The sequence below is a fragment of the Salvelinus alpinus genome, chromosome 33 (assembly GCF_045679555.1).
Source record: "Salvelinus alpinus chromosome 33, SLU_Salpinus.1, whole genome shotgun sequence".
Lineage (NCBI taxonomy): Eukaryota > Metazoa > Chordata > Actinopteri > Salmoniformes > Salmonidae > Salvelinus > Salvelinus alpinus.
Genome location: NC_092118.1, coordinates 19050746 through 19068973, shown reverse-complemented (window position 1 = coordinate 19068973; position 18228 = coordinate 19050746). Strand labels below are relative to the sequence as shown.

At 43.4% G+C, this 18228-nt stretch overlaps 1 protein-coding gene and 1 pseudogene across 1 annotated transcript in view; one reads left to right on the top strand and one right to left on the bottom strand.

Moving 5' to 3' along the window:
- The window catches only part of LOC139562841 (PH domain leucine-rich repeat-containing protein phosphatase 2-like), a 48683-nt gene extending 35648 nt beyond the window's left edge, over positions 1–13035 (top strand). The window contains exons 15-19 of the mRNA XM_071380962.1: positions 1679–1809; positions 1986–2099; positions 2698–2892; positions 3474–3705; positions 3872–13035. Coding sequence (XP_071237063.1) covers positions 1679–1809; positions 1986–2099; positions 2698–2892; positions 3474–3705; positions 3872–5164 — 1965 coding nt within the window. The 3' untranslated portion in view covers positions 5165–13035. The remainder of the gene's footprint in view (positions 1–1678; positions 1810–1985; positions 2100–2697; positions 2893–3473; positions 3706–3871) is intronic.
- A 467-nt stretch (positions 13036–13502) lies between these two features.
- Positions 13503–17824, bottom strand: LOC139563199 (MARVEL domain-containing protein 3-like; annotated as a pseudogene).
- Between the last annotated feature and the right edge of the window lie 404 nt (positions 17825–18228).

The following is an 18228-nucleotide window of genomic DNA, read 5'->3' as shown; positions in this document are numbered from 1 at the left end:
TCATCACATGCACGTGACCAATAGGGCCTGACCTATAACCTATCATTATCACATCAATAAATTGGTTAGAACAAATTTCGAATACAGTAACACATGACAGCAAAATGCATGTGGAAGTTGTGAAAAATAAACTCAAAACAGGCGAATGTTTACTGGTTTTGTGCCAAACAGTTGCTGTTAGATGATAATATTATAATTTTTTCTGACCATTTTGAAATAGTGTAAAAAATACTAAATATGTGTACCAGAGTCTGTACTAACAAAAATAAATAAATATATAAAGCCTTTATTACAGCAGACTAAAATCAGATGCATGCATTTGTGAATTGCAGTTTATTTATCGTTTAGGCTAATTATTCACAGCTCCCTTTGTTATTTCATTTTAAAACAAAAATGCTTGATTGCATTTCAGAGCATGAATGTCTCGTGTGCTGTGTGATGGCATGAACGAATGGATGATTGACTGATACGGTAGCATATATATTGAAATATAGGCTTAAGTAAGTTACGGTATTAAGACTAAACAGGACGCGCTCTTTTGCCTACAGCTCGATGGTGGTTATACAAGGCTACTATACCAAGACCACTAATGATAACGACATTACTTATTATTATAATGATGATTATGATTATGATAATAATTGTAATAATAACAGTAAGGAGATCAAGAAAAAGGAGGGTATAGGAGCGAGAGCTGCGTGCATATTATGTGTGACAAACAGGTGCTGTTATATTACAATATTATTTTTCTGCCTGTTTGGAACAGTGTAAACAACACTAAATACATTATAAGTAATACCAGTCTGTACTAACCCTCCCAAAAATGTAAAGCTTAAATTACAGCATAGTAAAGATTAAAAACAGACGAATCTGTGAAATTGCTTTATCTGACATTTTGCTGTTGCATGAGGCTTGGTCCTCATGGAATCAGTAGGCTATTAAACAAACACTCAAAACAGCCAACAGAAGCAGGATTTGTCGTTTTTCTGTAGATATATATGGATGATTTTTTATAAAGCCAGGCACATTTGACAGTTAAGTTGGTTTCCTCTCTCCTCAATTGTTTTTAGACAATTAGGCGAAGGCAAGATCTGTTTCTGCTGCTCCACCGCATTGTTTTCAATCCCAATATGCAGGTTAACGTTGTTATTATGCAACATAGGGAAAGGCGTCAATTCTATGGCGCACTGAAGGTTATGTTTCAGAACCGCGTACAGCGACCGTATCCAATGCGGGAGAACTTGCATTTGTTATAAAATAATATTAGACTTATTAGTGTTGCATAATTTTTTTACATAATATAACCATATACCATTTCAGTATCACATGTCTTAGAGGGATGGACTGTGCCATCCCCGTGGCCTCCACAATGGATAAGTCCACTGAGACAGGCACAAATCAGACAGGTGTCTTGTGCACTGCTCGACTAAAGAAATCTCGGTCAACCAACAGGCTATCGACCAAACAATCAACCAGTCGACTAAATGTGGTCAGCCCTAGTTTGTGTTTTGTTTATGCATATGTCTATAAGATGTGTATATGTCTTTATTACAATGTTATAATGTATAACTGTGAGTGTGTGTTATCTTCTACCTCCACCCTGTGTGTGTGTTATCTTCTACCTCCACCCTGTGTGTGTGTTATCTTCTACCTCCACCCTGTGTGTGTGTGTGTGTAGCTGGTGGACTTGAGCTGTAATGAGCTGACTGAGATCCTACTGCCAGACTCTCTAACGGCCACCCTGCACGAACTGGACCTGACTGGCAACAGCAGCCTCATGCTGGAGCACAAAACACTCAACCTGTTCAGGTGACACACAGAGACCACAGTGTCACGCCGCACAATGAAGTATCATTCATTGTACCAGTAGCTGGTGTACTTGGATAAGCTATGAGATAAATCATATTCTCATGCTACGCCGTGAATTATGGTTCGGCCCAGTGCAGGGTGAGGTAATGCCCCCATCTCTTTGTGTCTCTCCTCAGTCACATCACCACCCTGAAGCTGGACCAGAAGCCAGCCATGACCACCGGGGACTCCCTGGGCTCCTCCACCCTGTGGAACCACGGCTACTCTGAGATGAGCGGACAGAGGAACAAGTGAGCAGGAGGGAGGGAGGGAGGAGGGCTGAGGGAGAGAGAGAGTTACTTTGAGACAGTGAGTGAGCGTGTATGTGAGAGCATCAAAGTGTATTTTTCCTGAGTGAAGCCCTAATTTATGACAATCTTCTGATGAGAGGGTATAAATAGTATTATGAGATTACGTGTGGTTTTAGAGAGCGCCTTTAAGGAACATTTAAGGGATATTTTTTAATACTAGGGAAGGCCGGGAAGCCTAATACTTCCTGTGGATACAACGGGTATAAAGCAGTTTCCCCTGCATCATTGATGGGGGCCCAGTTTGCCTGGCTCGTGTCCTAACAGGGCCTCACAGGGTCATGACCACCACAGTGTCACAGGGGGCCGTGTCTGGTGTCACACCTAGCCCCTGCTGCCTCCGTAGGAATAGGGCTCTGTCTCACTGTGTTCAAGTATAGATGAGTTAGTCCTGTTTGGCTTGAATTTGAGGAAGATTCTATGCTTATGAGCAAGATTGTATAATGGGATTTACACACAAAAAATGTAACCACATTTTGTTTCCACTTTTTGTGTTAATACCATTAGTATAGATATAAGATTTTCTCTTCCTTGGGGACAGGTTGTGTGTGTCTGTGCTGGCAGTGGACCGCTTTGGGGATAGTGTTGAGGCGGCCTATGGCGTCTTCGACGGAGACCGCAATGAGGAAGTTCCTCGTCTGCTGCAGTGCACCATGGGAGATGTGCTGTCGGAGGAGCTGCTGCATTCCAGTGTGGACAGTGTGTACATGAGTAACACCTTCCTCACCTCACACAGGTATGAGCATCATGCATACACAGACACATACCCATTCTGCTTGTATTGCTGTAATACAAGCAAAATGTAGGCACATTTCAGTATCCTATGAATCAGGGGCGTAACTTTGGTTTTAGAAGTGGGGTGGACATCATTATTATAATTAATTTTTTATCCAGTCAGATAAACACTCCAAACAACCTACCCCACCGATCAGAGATGTCCGCATGGTCCTAAAGCACACCGTTGCCTCGTTTGGTATCACATTCCAATGCTAAAACTGGGGGGTACAAAAATGCAACTTCAGAATGTGGGTGCGACATGTTCCCCCCCGCCTCCCCCGCCCCCACCGAAAGTTGCGCCCCTGCTATGAATTACTGTTGCCCCTTAAGGAAGACAAACCTACAATTGTACTATTCCGTGTTCATTTACATTTGATTGACTTAATTCACAACTGCATTAGCTAGGAACTAACATATGCAAATAACAACATAATGAATATTCATAATGGTCTACTTTTAATGTTTATTTAACAAAGAAGCTAGCTATTTGCAGGACATATGCTGATAGTTGCATTCTGTGATGTATGTTGTATGATGCAGGAAACTTGGCATGGCTGGTCAGAAGCTGGGTGCATCTGCCCTGCTCTGCTACATCCACCACGAGCCGTCGGAGCTGGGCAGCTACTTCAGCCTGACGGTGGCCAACGTGGGCAGCTGCCAGGCGGTGCTGTGTCGAGACGGCCAGCCCCTGCCCCTCTCCAAGGTCTTCAGCCTGGAGCAGAGCACCGAAGAGATGGACAGGGTCAAACTCAGCAAGGCGATCATCACTGAGGTACTGTGGGGAGTCAGGCGAGTGCGAATGCACGTCTCTGTGAGGGCCTTTGTGTTCATTAAGATCTACTTGTTAGTTAACATTTGATGTGATGCCTTATGCTCCGAGGTATTCATTTGTATTCGAAGTGCAGAGCTGAGTCCCCTCCTGTGTTATTGTGTTGCAGGATAACAAGGTGAGTGGAGTGACATGCTGCTCTCGTCTGCTGGGATGCTCTTATCTGTCTCCCTGGGTGCTGCCCAAGCCCTGGGTGCGCACCGAGCCCCTGTGTTCCCAAGATGAGTTCTTGATCCTGGGGAACCGGGCGCTGTTTGAGAGGGTGTCCTACCAGGAGGCCGTGTGCACTGTGCAGGCCGTGAGGGACCCCCGCGCTGCTGCCAAGAAGCTCTGCACGCTGGCCCAGAGCTACGGCTGTCGGGACAATGTGGGGGCGGTGGTGGTGTCCCTGCACATCGGGGAGGACAGCTGTACCTGTGAGCCCCCTCACGCCAGTACTGGTACTGAACCCCGTGGACCCCCTCCAACACCCCTCCCCGTCACTGCTCCCCCAGGGGACCCGGCCACGCCCTCCTCCAGCAGTGGCATCGCCTCAGAGTTCAACAGCGAGACTTCGGCCTCGGAAGTGGGGAGTGAGGCGGGCTCCACGGCCTCTGACGAGCACCCCTCCTCTGGCCCCACGGCCCGACCTGAGAGGCGCTGTAGCCTCCACCCTGCAGCCACGCTCTGTGCCCCCGCGGGAACCGGCTCAGCTGGGGTAGGGGGGCCCCACCCAGTCCTGTTCCAGCGCCAGCCCTCCTGTGCCACCTTCTCCAGTAACCAGTCTGACAACGGGCTGGACAGTGATGACGAGGCTCCACTAGAGGGGGTCATCTCCAACGGGAGCAAGCTGGAGGTGGAGGTGGACATCCACTGCTGTGCTTTCCAGATCCGCTCTGGGCCCCCCGCGAGCCACAAGGACCACAACCTGGACAAGACGCGCTCAGACTACCCCAACGGAAAGATGCGTCGTCAGAACAGCGTGGTGGTGTCAGCCACTAACGGCTGCCTGCTGGCTGTGTGTGGCAGGGAGATCTCCGACCTGAAGAAGTCCCCCTCCACCTGCAGCCTCTTTGGGAAGAAGCTCTCCAACGGCTCCGTGGTGGCCCCGGAAGATAGCCACAACCTCATCGAGGTAGCCGTGGAGGCCCCTAAGAAGAAGTCGGGTTACTTCACTGCTCCTGCCCAGCAGGACCCCGAGGACCAGCTGGTAGTGCCTCCCAGTCTAGAGCAGGATGTTAGGGAACAGCTGAGGGGCCAGAGCCCTATGGTCCCAGGACCTCCACCTCCTTTCACACCCCCCTCCATCAGAGACCCTGTGTGGGACCACCCCCACCCCCCTGCTCCCATGCTGCCCCAGCGGGACCTCGCCCCCAACCCTATCCCTGCCCTACAGCAGGAAGTCTATGATACTGCCCTCTAGAGGGGGCCAGAGCACAGCGCCACCCTGTGGTTGTCCTGTGACAGTGCCATACCAGGGGGGCAGAGGAGGTCTCTCTGGCACAGGTGGGATATTCCAGTTCAAGTTTCCATTCAGCTCTGTCATGAAGACATGTGGGGCCTTGACTGTTCACACATGAATGCGTTACGTCACGTTAGACGTAGAGAGGTACTTAGCTAACTGTCTGATGAACCTGGTGGAACTGTCTGAGTATCAGAGCTGAACAGGCACTAAAGTCACTAACCATGAAAATAGGTTGTGAAAAGAAGGGGGCCACCAGAGGCCAAAATACCCCAGCCTGAACTAGAATACCTCATGCTTTTTAGACTGCAAAACTTGTTTGCAACATTTCCCTTTACTTGAAAGGAAGGTCAAATAGTGAAATGGTAGAATAATCCATTTGAGTGTGTTATCATTCCATTGCTGGGGGCTCCAGGGGTTCCTAGATCCCAGGGACAAGTCCTGTGACCAAAAGGTGAAAAAGTGCCTACTGTAGATGACTCAGCCCCAGATGTCCCTGCCTCCCTGCCTGTGTGTGTATGGAGGGGGGAGGGGACACACATCAGTATTAACCCTGGAATAGGACATCACTGTGTGACAGCGTCCTCCAGGGGCCACCAATGGTACAGCCACTTCTCGCTGTCTGTCTGGCTGTCTGTCTGTCTGTCTGTCTGTCTGTCTGTCTGTCTGTCTGTCTGTCTGTCTGTCTGTCTCGTACTTTATCTCCCTCTCTAACCTGTTGACTGCACAATGGCAGCCGACATGGCTGGCAGGACTGGAAACTGGGCTGACTGGCCCTTACTCTGTGGTACAAGGATTCAGACTGTGTATGCTAGAGGCAGGTAGGAACATAACAGCAGGCGATTAAAAAAAACTAATTTAATTTTTATTTACTAAAAAAACTAAGATGTGACCCTTTCTATCTACACCATAATCCTCTATATGGGACATACAGTTAGTATCTATATACACATTTAGTCTGAGCAGTATAGTGCAGAACCACATAGTGGTGTAATCACATGGCCTGCTTGGCCTAGTCCTAGCATCAGGATGTGTATCCATTTGGAAACCATTGAAGCCTTGCTGGGAGGAATAATACAGAAAATAATGTTCAAAAATAGCATCAAGCTCTCAAGAAAAGGCAAACGCAAAATAACATAACATAACAGTGCATTGCTCACCTGTACAGAATCAATATGGCATACTGCTTCAAAACCATTATTGTAACACTGTATCCGTGACAGTGCATGGTCAGCAAATTTTGACAGAAAAAGTTGTTATATTAATTGTTTTATGGGCAACATGAGTGGTGACAATGAAGACGAAACAATTGTTCACGGTGTTCATATCTCAAAGACGCTACAATGCACACTAGATACTGTACAGTAATCATTACAAATGATGGGTGAAAAAACATGTTCTTCAACATGAGTTACTCACATTATTAGAGTGCCATCATTTAAGGAGTCCAGATACTGTGAGGTGTGTAGCCCCTTTTTCTTTCGTTTTTCTAGTTTTACGCTTGTTGTACCCAGGAAATTGTGCAAAATCTCTCCAGTGACCAACGTATCGAAAGTGTTTTAAGATTTGAGAATCATTCTGTTCCCATCATTCCATTAGCTTCACAGTCAACTAAACAAAATATCCATGAGTAGTGTACTAAAATGAGGATGTAACATGGTATATTATTTTACATGTAAAGTATGCATGTTGTGAAAGTCTATTTTAGCCATGCAGTTTGCATAATTCCTTTGGAGCCTATAGATAGAGCTGGTTGATGTTCTTCATTTTAAGTCAGTGACCGGCAAGAGAAAGAGTAAAAATAATTGAAATAATTAGATATTTCATTCTCATAGATCTACTGACAGATTCAATAGGGGTTTGTGGGACATCTGGTGGTGATAACTATGAATTGCCTCAAATGTTAGTCCTATATCAGTGAATATCACCAGTATACTGTACCACTGCTACCACCTACTGTATAACAGATTCAGAATAAGCACAGTGTGTTTTTGTTGGCAGGACAGAAAAGCTCATTGTTGTCTTGGTGACAATAAGGGCTGGTTTGAGTAAGAGGGGTGGTGTGAAGCTCACATGAGTGGCAACACCAAACCATTTCAACAGGTGGGTGGATGACTGGATGGGGTATTGTGAAGGAACAACGTTTCAAGAGGTATGTAGGACACCTGACCTAATGCTGAGGAGGATGTCATCTTACTCTTCTTTCAGTGTGGAGACAAGCCTTTGTCTGTTCCATATGTTTCTAAGCTGTCAGAGGACCCTTGGTTAATACCATCCAACCAATGAGGGAAACGGGTTTATCAGATTACGTTTATGTGGAATTTTAGCAAAAATATACAATACTCTTATCTACAAATCAACTCACCAGAGCTAATGATCTCATCCATCTCAAATGTGTGTCCTGGGATAATGACATGATGCAGATGTGGGTTAAAGTATCGACTGTATTTGACACACAAAACAAAAAACACAGGTATTCTTATGTATAGGGCCAATGAGACATTAACTTATACATTACATATGCAGCTCACTGGATAATGAAGTGATGACATCACAATGAGCAAAGTACTTTTGTGTCCCGAGAAGAGTGAAAAAACTAAAGTATTGAGTGTAAGCCATTTGTTTTGCATCAGAATTTGAGTTCAGACTTTATTTGGGGCATTTGATAATGGTTTTAGTGTTGCTGAGGTATGGAGTGGTCCACAGTATGGCCCTGGCTTTTATCTAGCACAGACATTGTGAAATATGTCGGTCATGGACATTGCTTTGAATAAAGGCATCTGCATAATATGGGTCAGTTGACTGTGAATATGACATTTCTATAAAGTTGCACTTGTGCTCCAGCAATGTTAAAGGATAGTATACCGCTAATTGACTCATCATTGATATAACAAAGCTGCAGACCAAAATCTACCCCCCTTCCCCTTTGTGCCAAACTGCCTAACTCTAACCCATTTTAGAGAGAACAACTTTCTGACTTAGTAAGAGAGGGCTTGTGGTCTGACAAGAGAATGACCGGGATGTGTTCCTAGATGCCACTGTGAAAAGGCTAGTGGCATGGTTGTAATACTTACCATAGCTGCTTAGCTAGCTACAACCCTCTCTATGCTTGTTCATAGCCTTAATGCAGCGCTGCCAGTCCTAATGATGATGGGGACTGTCTTTTTCTGTTGGTTTTATTTCCTTTAGCGGAGCTGGTTTTGCCCTTTGACCTGACCAAGGTCAGGAGCATATAACACGCCAATATTTTGCATTCTTTTCTCCAAATTGCAGAGGGAGCAAGGCAACGTTTCAAGCCAGTAGAACAAGGATTGGGACCAGAGGGGTGGATTCTAAAGGTTTCGTAGAACTGGCTGTATTTTAGATGCTCAAAAACCTCACAGCGGCTTCGAAATGGCTATTTACTTCATTCTTAACGTTCTAGACTGGAATGATTGGTGAATTTGCCTTTCTTAAGCTTGCTTGCTTATAATATAAGATGTATTACATACAATTGAAGTCGGAAGTTTACATACACCTTAGCCAAATACATTTAAACTCAGTTTTTCACAATTCCTGACATTTAATCCTAGTAGAAATTCCCTGTCTTAGGTCAGGTAGGATCACCACTTTATTTTAAGAATGTGAAATGTCAGAATAATAATAGAGAGAATGATTTATTTCAGCTTTTATTTCTTTCATCACATTCCCAGTGGTTCAGCAGTTGGCATACACTCAATTAGTATTTGGTAACATTGCCTTTAAATTGTTTAACTGACAGAGCTGGTGTAACTGAGTCAGGTTTGTAGGCCTCCATGCTCCCACACGCTTTTTCAGTTCTGCCCACAAATGTTCTATGGGATTGAGGTCAGGGCTTTGTGATGGCCACTCCAATACCTTGATTTTGTTGTCCTTAAGCCATTTTGCCACAACTTTGGAAGTATGCTTGGAGTCATTGTCCATTTGGAAGACCCATTTGCGACCAAGCATTAACTTCTTGACTGATGTCTTGAGATGTTGCTTCAATATATCCACATAATTTTCCTTCCTCATGAGGCCATCTATTTTGTGAAGTGCACCAGTCCCTCCTGCTGCAAAGCACCCCCACAACATGATGCTGCCACCCCCGTGTTTCACGGTTGGGATGGTGTTCTCCGGCTTTCAAGCCTCCCCATTTTTCCTCCTAACATAACAATGGTCACGATGCCCAAACAGTTCTATTTTTGTTTCATCAGACCAGAGGACATTTCTCCAAAAAGGACGATCTTTGGCCCCATTTGCATTTGCCAACCATAGTCTGGCTTTTTTATGGCAGTTTTGGAGCAGTGGCTTCTTTCTTGCTGAGCGGCCGTCGATGTCGATATAGACATAACCTGTCTATAAAATTGTAAATTGTAAAATTAAGAGTATCAGGAGCGGTAGAGATACTCTTAATGATCGGCTATGAAAAGCCAACTGACATTTACTCCTGACTTGCTGCTCCCTCGACAACTACTGTTATTATTTGACCATGCTGGTCATTTATGAACATTTGAACATCTTGGCCATGTTCTGTTATAATCTCCACCTGGCACAGCCAGAAGAGGACTGGCCACCCCTCATAGCCTGGTTCCTCTCTAGGTTTCTTCCTAGGTTTTGGCCTTTCTAGGGAGTTTTTCTTAGCCACCGTGCTTCTACACCTGCATTGCTTGCTGTTTGGGGTTTTAGGCTGGGTTTCTGTACAGCACTTTCAGATATCAGCTGATGTAAGAAGGGCTATATAAATAAATTTGATTTGAAATTTGATTTGATATAGGACTCGTTTAACTGTGGATATAGATACTTTTGTACTTGTTTCCAGTTTCCTCCAGCATCTTCACAAGGTCCTTTGCTGTTGTTCTGGGATTGATTTGTACCAAAGTATGTTCATCTCTAGGAGACAGAACGTGTCTCCTCCCTGAGCGGTATGACGGCTGCGTGGTCCCATGGTGTTTATACTTGCGTATTATTGTTCGTACAGATGAACGTGGTACCTTCAGGCATTTGGAAATTGGTCCCAAGGATGAACCAGACTTGTGGAGGTCTACAGTTTTATTGATGAGGTCTTGGCTGATTTCTTTTGATTTTCCCATGATGTCAAGCAAAGAGGCAATGAGTTTGAAAGTAGGCCTTGAAATACATCCACAGGTACACCTCCAATTGAATCAAATGATGTCAATTAGCCTATCAGGAGCTTCTAAAGCCATGACATCATTTTCTGGAATTTTCCAAGCTGTTTAAAGGCACAGTCAACTTAGTATATGTAAACTTCTGACCCACTGGAATTGTGATACAGTGAAATAATCTGTCTGTAAACAATTGTTGGAAAAATGACTTGTGTCACGCACAAAGTAGATGTCCTAACCGACTTTCCAAAACTATAGTTTGTTAACAAGTGATTTGTGGAGTGGTTGAAAAACTAGTTGTAATGACTTCAACCTAAGTGTATGTAAACTTCTGACTTCAACTGTAAGTTTTATTCACTTATTTTGTTCCAACTTCGGACAAAATCTGCTCTTCAAAGGATCAAACACTGTTTAAAGCACTTTGTACATAGGGAGATGAATATATTCAAAGATTGATATTTGAGTATTATGTGAGAAATTTATCAAAAATGCACATTAACTCATAGGGCTTGAGTTGTCGTTGTTGTGGCTTCTGTCAGCCAAACATATCACGTCTTCTCTAAGAGAAAGTATCCAATAGAAGTGCTAATAATTTGAAGTAAAGTGTGAGAGAATTACAAAACTGCTTTTCGGTTGGATGCAAGTTTCTTTTAGCACAAAGATAGGCATTGTTCTTCCTTGTTCAAGTCTTAAGGCTTTTTTTCTGTTGAGTCATTCTGCTTCCATGAGAGGAACAGCAGCTAGTGTTGTGGGGTGAAAGATCCTGGCTCATTCTAGGGATGATAAGTGGCAGAAAGCAGGCATTTTGAATATTGCTTTGTTTGCTAACGGAAGCCACCTGCTGTGCCTCAGGCGGTAACACAGGTACATGTACGCACCACAGGTGTGGGTTTGCCCTCCACCCTGGGCACAGAAAGAGCATTTCAGGACAGACTAAAGAAACAGATTTGAGCTTGCACACATCTGACATTTTCATATGGCATTTAAGTTGAGAACATAAGAACAGTATGAAGAGGTGATTGTCTTTGATGTGGTTGGTGGAACAAGAGAATTCAAAGTTCTCATAATCCTCTTAATGAACAGGAAGTTGGACTTCAAATACAATACACAATGTAGATGATTATGATCATGAATTCCCTCACATCAAATATGCAACGTGTCACCTGTATATATTACTAACAGGTTACACACCTGACCTGAAAATAGGAGGATCCTTTTTTCATAACTATGGAAATGAGTAGTAACTGAACATTCTTGTCTGTGTGTGCGTATGCATGTGTGTGTGAATCATGAAGTGCAGTGTTCTGCCATCGTGTGCGTTTTGACCTTTTGTCAACTCTCTTTCTACGCAGTGGTCCATGTAGAAAAGTTGATCAAGAGGCTCCATAATTGGGCCCTAGTTTGCCAAGTGGTGACCAGCAACACACTACTAAGCTCTGTGCGTCCCAAATGCACCCATGCTACGTGCTCTAGCAGCCAAAAATGCATTCCGTATGTCAGAACATGCATCTGCAGATCCTTAGCCAATTATTATTTGCTATTTTGTTTACAGTCAACTCTCCCTTGTTTTTGTAAAGAACCAAAAAGTTGACTCCTACTAACAAGAGCTGGAAACAATATTGATTGAAAAGGTCATTAACCTCGATAGAGGAATAAATGTGCCTGTACATATGCAAACCGTACGTATAGCTACAGGAAGATGGGGCACAGTAACAGATCAAGGTGACATCACAATGATGGCAAAGTATTCCCTTTAATTATTTAGTAGAGGAGATCAACTACTGTTCATGATCTGAGTGCACAATAATCCCATGTAAATACAGGTGTGTGTGTGTATGCATATTTAAGTAGGTTACGGTGTCAATGCTTTTCTGATTCCGTTTGATCCACTCTCTGTAAACACATTATAGGTTTTAGTTCTCTTCTCAGAGGGAGAACATGCTGCCTGTTTGTCATTGCGGTCTGAGTGAGAAAGTATGCATGTGTTGCTGTTATATTTAATAGAATGAATCTCCATTCGGTTAAATGATTATGGTGAACTCTGGAAAGAATTTGATATTGAGGATGTTTCAATTGTTTAATATGTGACCAAAGTAAACATTGTTTGATCTCACCTTTCTGTATATTATTTTCTAGAGATGCTTGAATATTTTCTCTCAATGCCAAGAAGCTGAGGTTTATTTTTGTATATTGTTTCATGCAAATGTATAGGTCCTTCTCCACTACAGAATCTAGAATAAAGGGATTCTATTGTATATCGTCGCAGATTATGGTATTTTTATTTAAGATTCTAATTCATGTATTTAATGTCTGAAGCATGCCATATATAAATATAAAATGTATACAGTGCATATATGTGATTACTTTCTACAAAATGTTAACATGTTTGTAAGCCAAGGCATTGTTTTGAATATCTGGAGCATATCTAATATTTTTGTTTATATTTTAGCATGCAGACAACTGCTACAAATATTTTTATTCTGTTAAATATTTGATGTAATTAGTTTGAGGATACCTTGTTTTATCATTTAGGAAAGGACTAACCATGAGCACTTTTGCTGTTTGTCAGCCAGAATTGTACTCCTTAAAATTTTCAGTGGGCGATGGTTTATTTCATTTGAGATGCTGCTATGACTAGTTTTGAGCAGAAAATATGTATTTTTAATTAACTTTCAGCCAAGTAGCAATAAAATGTATACTGTGAAAAACCTCGGCGCGTTTCTCTCTAATTTCCCGACCTTCTGTTCCCCTCGATTGTCTTTCTGATGATAGCATTGGCCAGACTCTATCTAGACGCAAATCCATGGTGTTTCAGAACCAAATGGAAGCAAACATAGCAAAACAACAGTTTTATTGGATCAATTCAGGTAGATCCCGCCCAGGTCGCTTTAGTTTAAGAAGCGTTTTGCAACAGAATTGGCGGAATGAATACACCCCTGATCGCTTTGCTCTGCTCAGATTTATGTTTTCAGTCCCACAGAGACCACTAACAATAACTATTCTTCTACAAGGTAAGATGGAGATATTCTAGGCAAGGGGGTTCATGAGGAAGAGAAATACATCTGTTTAAGATTTTTATTAGTAAAGAACAATGTTTGACAGTGTAGATGTCTCACATCTGTAACATTTAGTAAAACAAGTGTGCGGTTTTTGAAGTCACAAATGTACAAAATTGCTCTTTGTACAGTTACGTTTTTTAATCAATCACAGTTCATATAAAATACACTAGCATTTATAGCTGTTTGACCAAATTTGATCTCAACCCTACATTTGTATCCACTCTATTCACAGTGGGAGGTGAGCAAACCCCGTTATAAGTTACCATCTTCCATCGCTCTGTCTCTTCATCTCCCTCACTGCCCTGAAAGCACGGATGGCCAAGACCATTCCGAAGATGAAAACAATGACTCCAAGCACCCCGAAGAGGCCTCCAGCGATGTCTGCTCCATTGAGTGCACACGCAAAGCCCTGATGCCCTTTGCTCTTGTAGAGCGCTTCCCTCTCCGTACAGATGGGGTTGTCGTAGGTCTCCTGCAGCTTGATGAAGTAGAAGGCCAGGGCAGGGATGTAGCCCAGGCCGATCAGGAGGTTCACCAGGGCCTCACCCAGCAGCACAGGGGGCCAGCGGTAAGGGACTCTCAGAACCCCGAAAGCCAGAATGATGCAGGCATAAACCATCAGAGCCCCTCCACAGGCCATGCTGAAGATGTATGGAGGCAGCTTGAGCTGGTGGAACAGTTTGTCCAGCTCCTTGACCCTGTCTGCGTCGGCTCCAGTGAAAGCCTGTGCTCCTCCATAGTAGTAATGATAGATAACCCCGAAGCTGGCCAGGTCCCGGTAACCCCCGTAGTTACTGTAGGACACTCCGGAGCAGATGACTATCAGCAGGTTTACAAAGACCTCCATTATCTGGCATAGACCTGAACAGAACAGATCAAGAAAGAGCTAAATACATGACTTATCATACAGTAAGAGTCTCTGGGAGAAAGCGAACTGAGTTGAAGGTCAAGTTATACGTTTCACAAGAGAGGGAGAATTATGCAACAATGCAGCTAAATAGAGGTTGATCCGAGTTCAACTAACATGGTTGATGGTTAATTTCAGTGGGAATTCCACCTCAGAGGGAGATAGAACATACAGTATGCCATAGTGTGAATTAAACATATATCATGGATGAACAACCAATTTGGAGAAAGAAACGAAATCCAAAATCTCCTAAATGTTGAGTAATACAGATATTATAACTCAAAACTCCAATCCCCTCAAAGACCCTGTACCATCGGAGAGGGTGGTCATGTGGTTGGTTAGGTCATTCGTAACCTACCCTACTACAGGGGTGTAATCATTAGTTCAAAACGGTTTGCAACGGAAACCGTTTATGCCCAACGAAATCGAGTTTCTATTGGACAAATTCAGGTAGGTCCCTCCCCATTTGGTTCTGTTTGGTTCCGAGTGAATAAATCCCAGGACCAATTAAACAGAACACCGCCTACTACACCGTACCAACGAGATTCACCCACAAAAACATTTCAGGTGTAAGTTATTGCTGTTTGTTCTTTAATTTAAACATGACTTGCCTCTGGCTGTTAAGGCATATCTGAGGTTGTACAGAGCCTGTCTGTGTTGTGGCTCATAGTATTCCCCCACAGAGGGACATGTGGAGGCTTCTGTATACCTGCAAAGACAAAATCAGAAGTTGACGTCTGCCAAATCTTACATTGAAACTACACCACAAACCCACCACACCACAACCCTACCCCATGGCAGAGAACAGGTTTTGTATTCCAGGGGTGTATATTTACTTTGGGCACCCCAAGAGTCTATGTGCCATTCAAACACTAGCAGACAGACATTACAAGGAGTCAATCCCAAACCAGTGAAACCAGAGACTTCTCACGCTGTACAGTATAAGCGGGCAATAGTACGGTAACAGAATGATGCAGACTCAGATTTTCACTTTAAAATGTATGCCAAACAAAAAAACCAATGATTGGAAAGTTAAATAAACCATACAACTATATGCCCAAGGATGACTTTTCCTGTGTTTTACATACAGTGTACTAAACATTAGGAACACCTGCTCTTTCCATGACAGACTGACCAGGTGAAAGCTATGATTCCTTATTGATGTCATCTGTTAAATCTACTTCAGTCAGTGTAGATGAAGGGGAGAAGACCGGTTAAAGATGGATTTTTAAGTCTTGAGACAATTGAGATATGGATTGTGCATGTATACCATTCATAGAGAATAGGCAAGACGAAAGATTTAAGTGACTTTGTGAATGGGGTATGGTAGTATGTGCCAGGCGCACCTACTACCATACCCCCCGGGTTGAGTGTGTCAAGAACTGCAACACTGCAGGGTTTCTCATGCTCAAAAGTTTCCCGTGTGTATCAAGAATAATCCACCACCCAAAGGACATCCAGCCAACTTGACCCAACTGTGGGAAGCATTGCAGTCAACATAGGCCAGCCTCCCGTTGGAATGCTTTAGACACCACCTAGAATCCATACATCTGTTTAACTTTGTAAACTAAAGGTGTGTTTAGAATGATTTTTGTTGTATTAATGCTATTTAATCTCTCCTCAGCCTAATATTATTCTGTTTGTCCTGTGGGTACCTTTGCCACTGTTCCACCCCTTGTGTATTGCGCTGTCATGGTGTATTTGTTCCTATTATTTTGTACACTGTGAACATTTCCACACTGAGGTTGGAATAATAATGTGAAATTGTGAAAATTATGATAATGTCCTTTTAATGTTTTGGTGGGATGGAGTTTTGGCCTGCCTGGTGACATCACCAGACGGTAAATTAGTTAATAGACCGATAAGAAAGAGTTCCAAACCTCTCTGCCCATAGAGGGGTTAGTTGTTTAGCAACAAAACCAACAATGCCCAGGATGGTAACTGTGGAAGCCACTCTGTGACAGTCAGATGGTCTCTTACGCTCTCTGTTGTCCTTGTTGACTACTGCCTCTGTGGTCAGGTGGTGCGTCCTTGTGAGAGTGGGGTGTCATATCCCGCTGTCTGTCAGAGTAGTCCTTCTCTCTGACCCTCCTGTCATCTCCAGAGCCCTTCTCATCCCTGTATCTCTCATCCATTTTGTCTCTCTTCCGCCGGTCTCCCTCTCTTTTCCTTTCCCGGTCTCTCTCTTCATGTGAGGAGCTTCCTCGGTCATGAGTGCGGTCCCTCTCCCTGCTCTTGTCATACTCATCCCTCTCCTGGTATCTGCTTCTCTCTGGCATTGTCTGGTCTCCTGGCCACTTCTCTGAAAATGTATTCGAATGAACATTGCCGTGATCAATTGAGTATTAGTGTAAAGGTGTCATAACGATATCTAAGGGAGATCAAATGACAATATATTATTTGTGCATGTAGCCCTACTAAACATTGGTGGCAATGCTTGTTGGCACTAGTGACAGTTACCACGTGGCATTCCTCCGATTCAGAAATGACTACTTAGTGAAGATGGGGGCAATCTAACAGCAGGAGAAACCTGCCAAAAACCCACCCCTTCTTTCAATTGGCTCCTGGATGCTTCTCTTTTTATTGTCTCGTGACTATTACCTCATTCTACGGGCCATAGTACCGCCCGGCGACACTGTGATACAGCTGCTCAGTGGGAAGCATTTACCCACTGCGACCCATAGAATGATGAAGCAGCCTGGAGCCAATAGAAAGAGATGCATCCAGCAGCCACATGAAAGCAGGGCAGGTTTTGGGCGTGTTTTCCCTGGGTGGTTCTAACCTGGTCCGTTAAGAACCGTCCAGGATGGGAGTCACAGTCAGACCCAACTTGAATGATATCGTAATGATTCTGCACACAACTGAATACACATTGAAAAACTTTGACAATGGTTTCAAACGTCAAACAAAATGCTGACACTGACTCGCAACCTGGTCTCCGAGCATTTCGTATTATTCTGTAAGTAAATCTGAGGTGTGCCATAAAGTATGACGCTTGGTATGGTTACATAAGAGAGATGGTTGCTTAAGGCAAAACCGAAAGTAAAAAGGCGAGAGTCTAGCAACCCAAATGTCACATATCATACGAAATGGGTGATGGACACCCACAAATGAATACATACCATACGACACGTTTACATATCATACTAAATGGTGTGTCGGATTTACGTACAGAATAATACGAAATGCTCTGAGACCAGGTTGTGATTTGAGGGTAGTAGGCACTAGGGAATAACGTTTGTTAGTATATTTGATGAAGATAAAAGCATACATGCACTTCCATGTTAACGTTACCTGTGACGAATGATAAGGCTCACAGGTATGCTGTTTGTTGAAGCGAACCAAACATTGAGATGATAACGAATTGATGAATTAAGGAAGAACAATTAACAGTACCTCTTAATTCTGGTTCTTACCTGGATTAATCTGTGCGAATGATTGGATTCTTTACGTCTTTAACTTTTCCTGTATCTTGGCACGTCTTTCGTCTCCAAGCTCCTCCCTCTCACCTGTTCGCTCTATAGAACTCCACCCCCTACCACAAAAACAGCATTCCGAGGGCATGGGACAAAGAAAGGCGTGTAGTGTCGGTGGAAAAAGTGGTGTTTCAATTGTGACGTTTTTGGGTGTCAGAGATTTTAGTGCAGAAGAACTACAGGGGGTTTTAAGAGAAGGGATTCCAGACTCCCAGGCAGGACAACTGGTGCCAAAGTAGTGGGAAGGGGTGTTGGGCAGATGTATATTAGTTAGATTGTGGTGCAATTTCCTTTCCCCCCACATTTCCCTTTTTATTTTTACACATGTGCATGGATGGAATGTTGAATTAGAAATACATTTTCGTTATAACAACACAATCGGTCTGTCCTAAATAATACATAGCTGACAGCTCTTTTAGCTCATACTCAAGCTGTCAAACGTTCTCTACAATACCCTCCT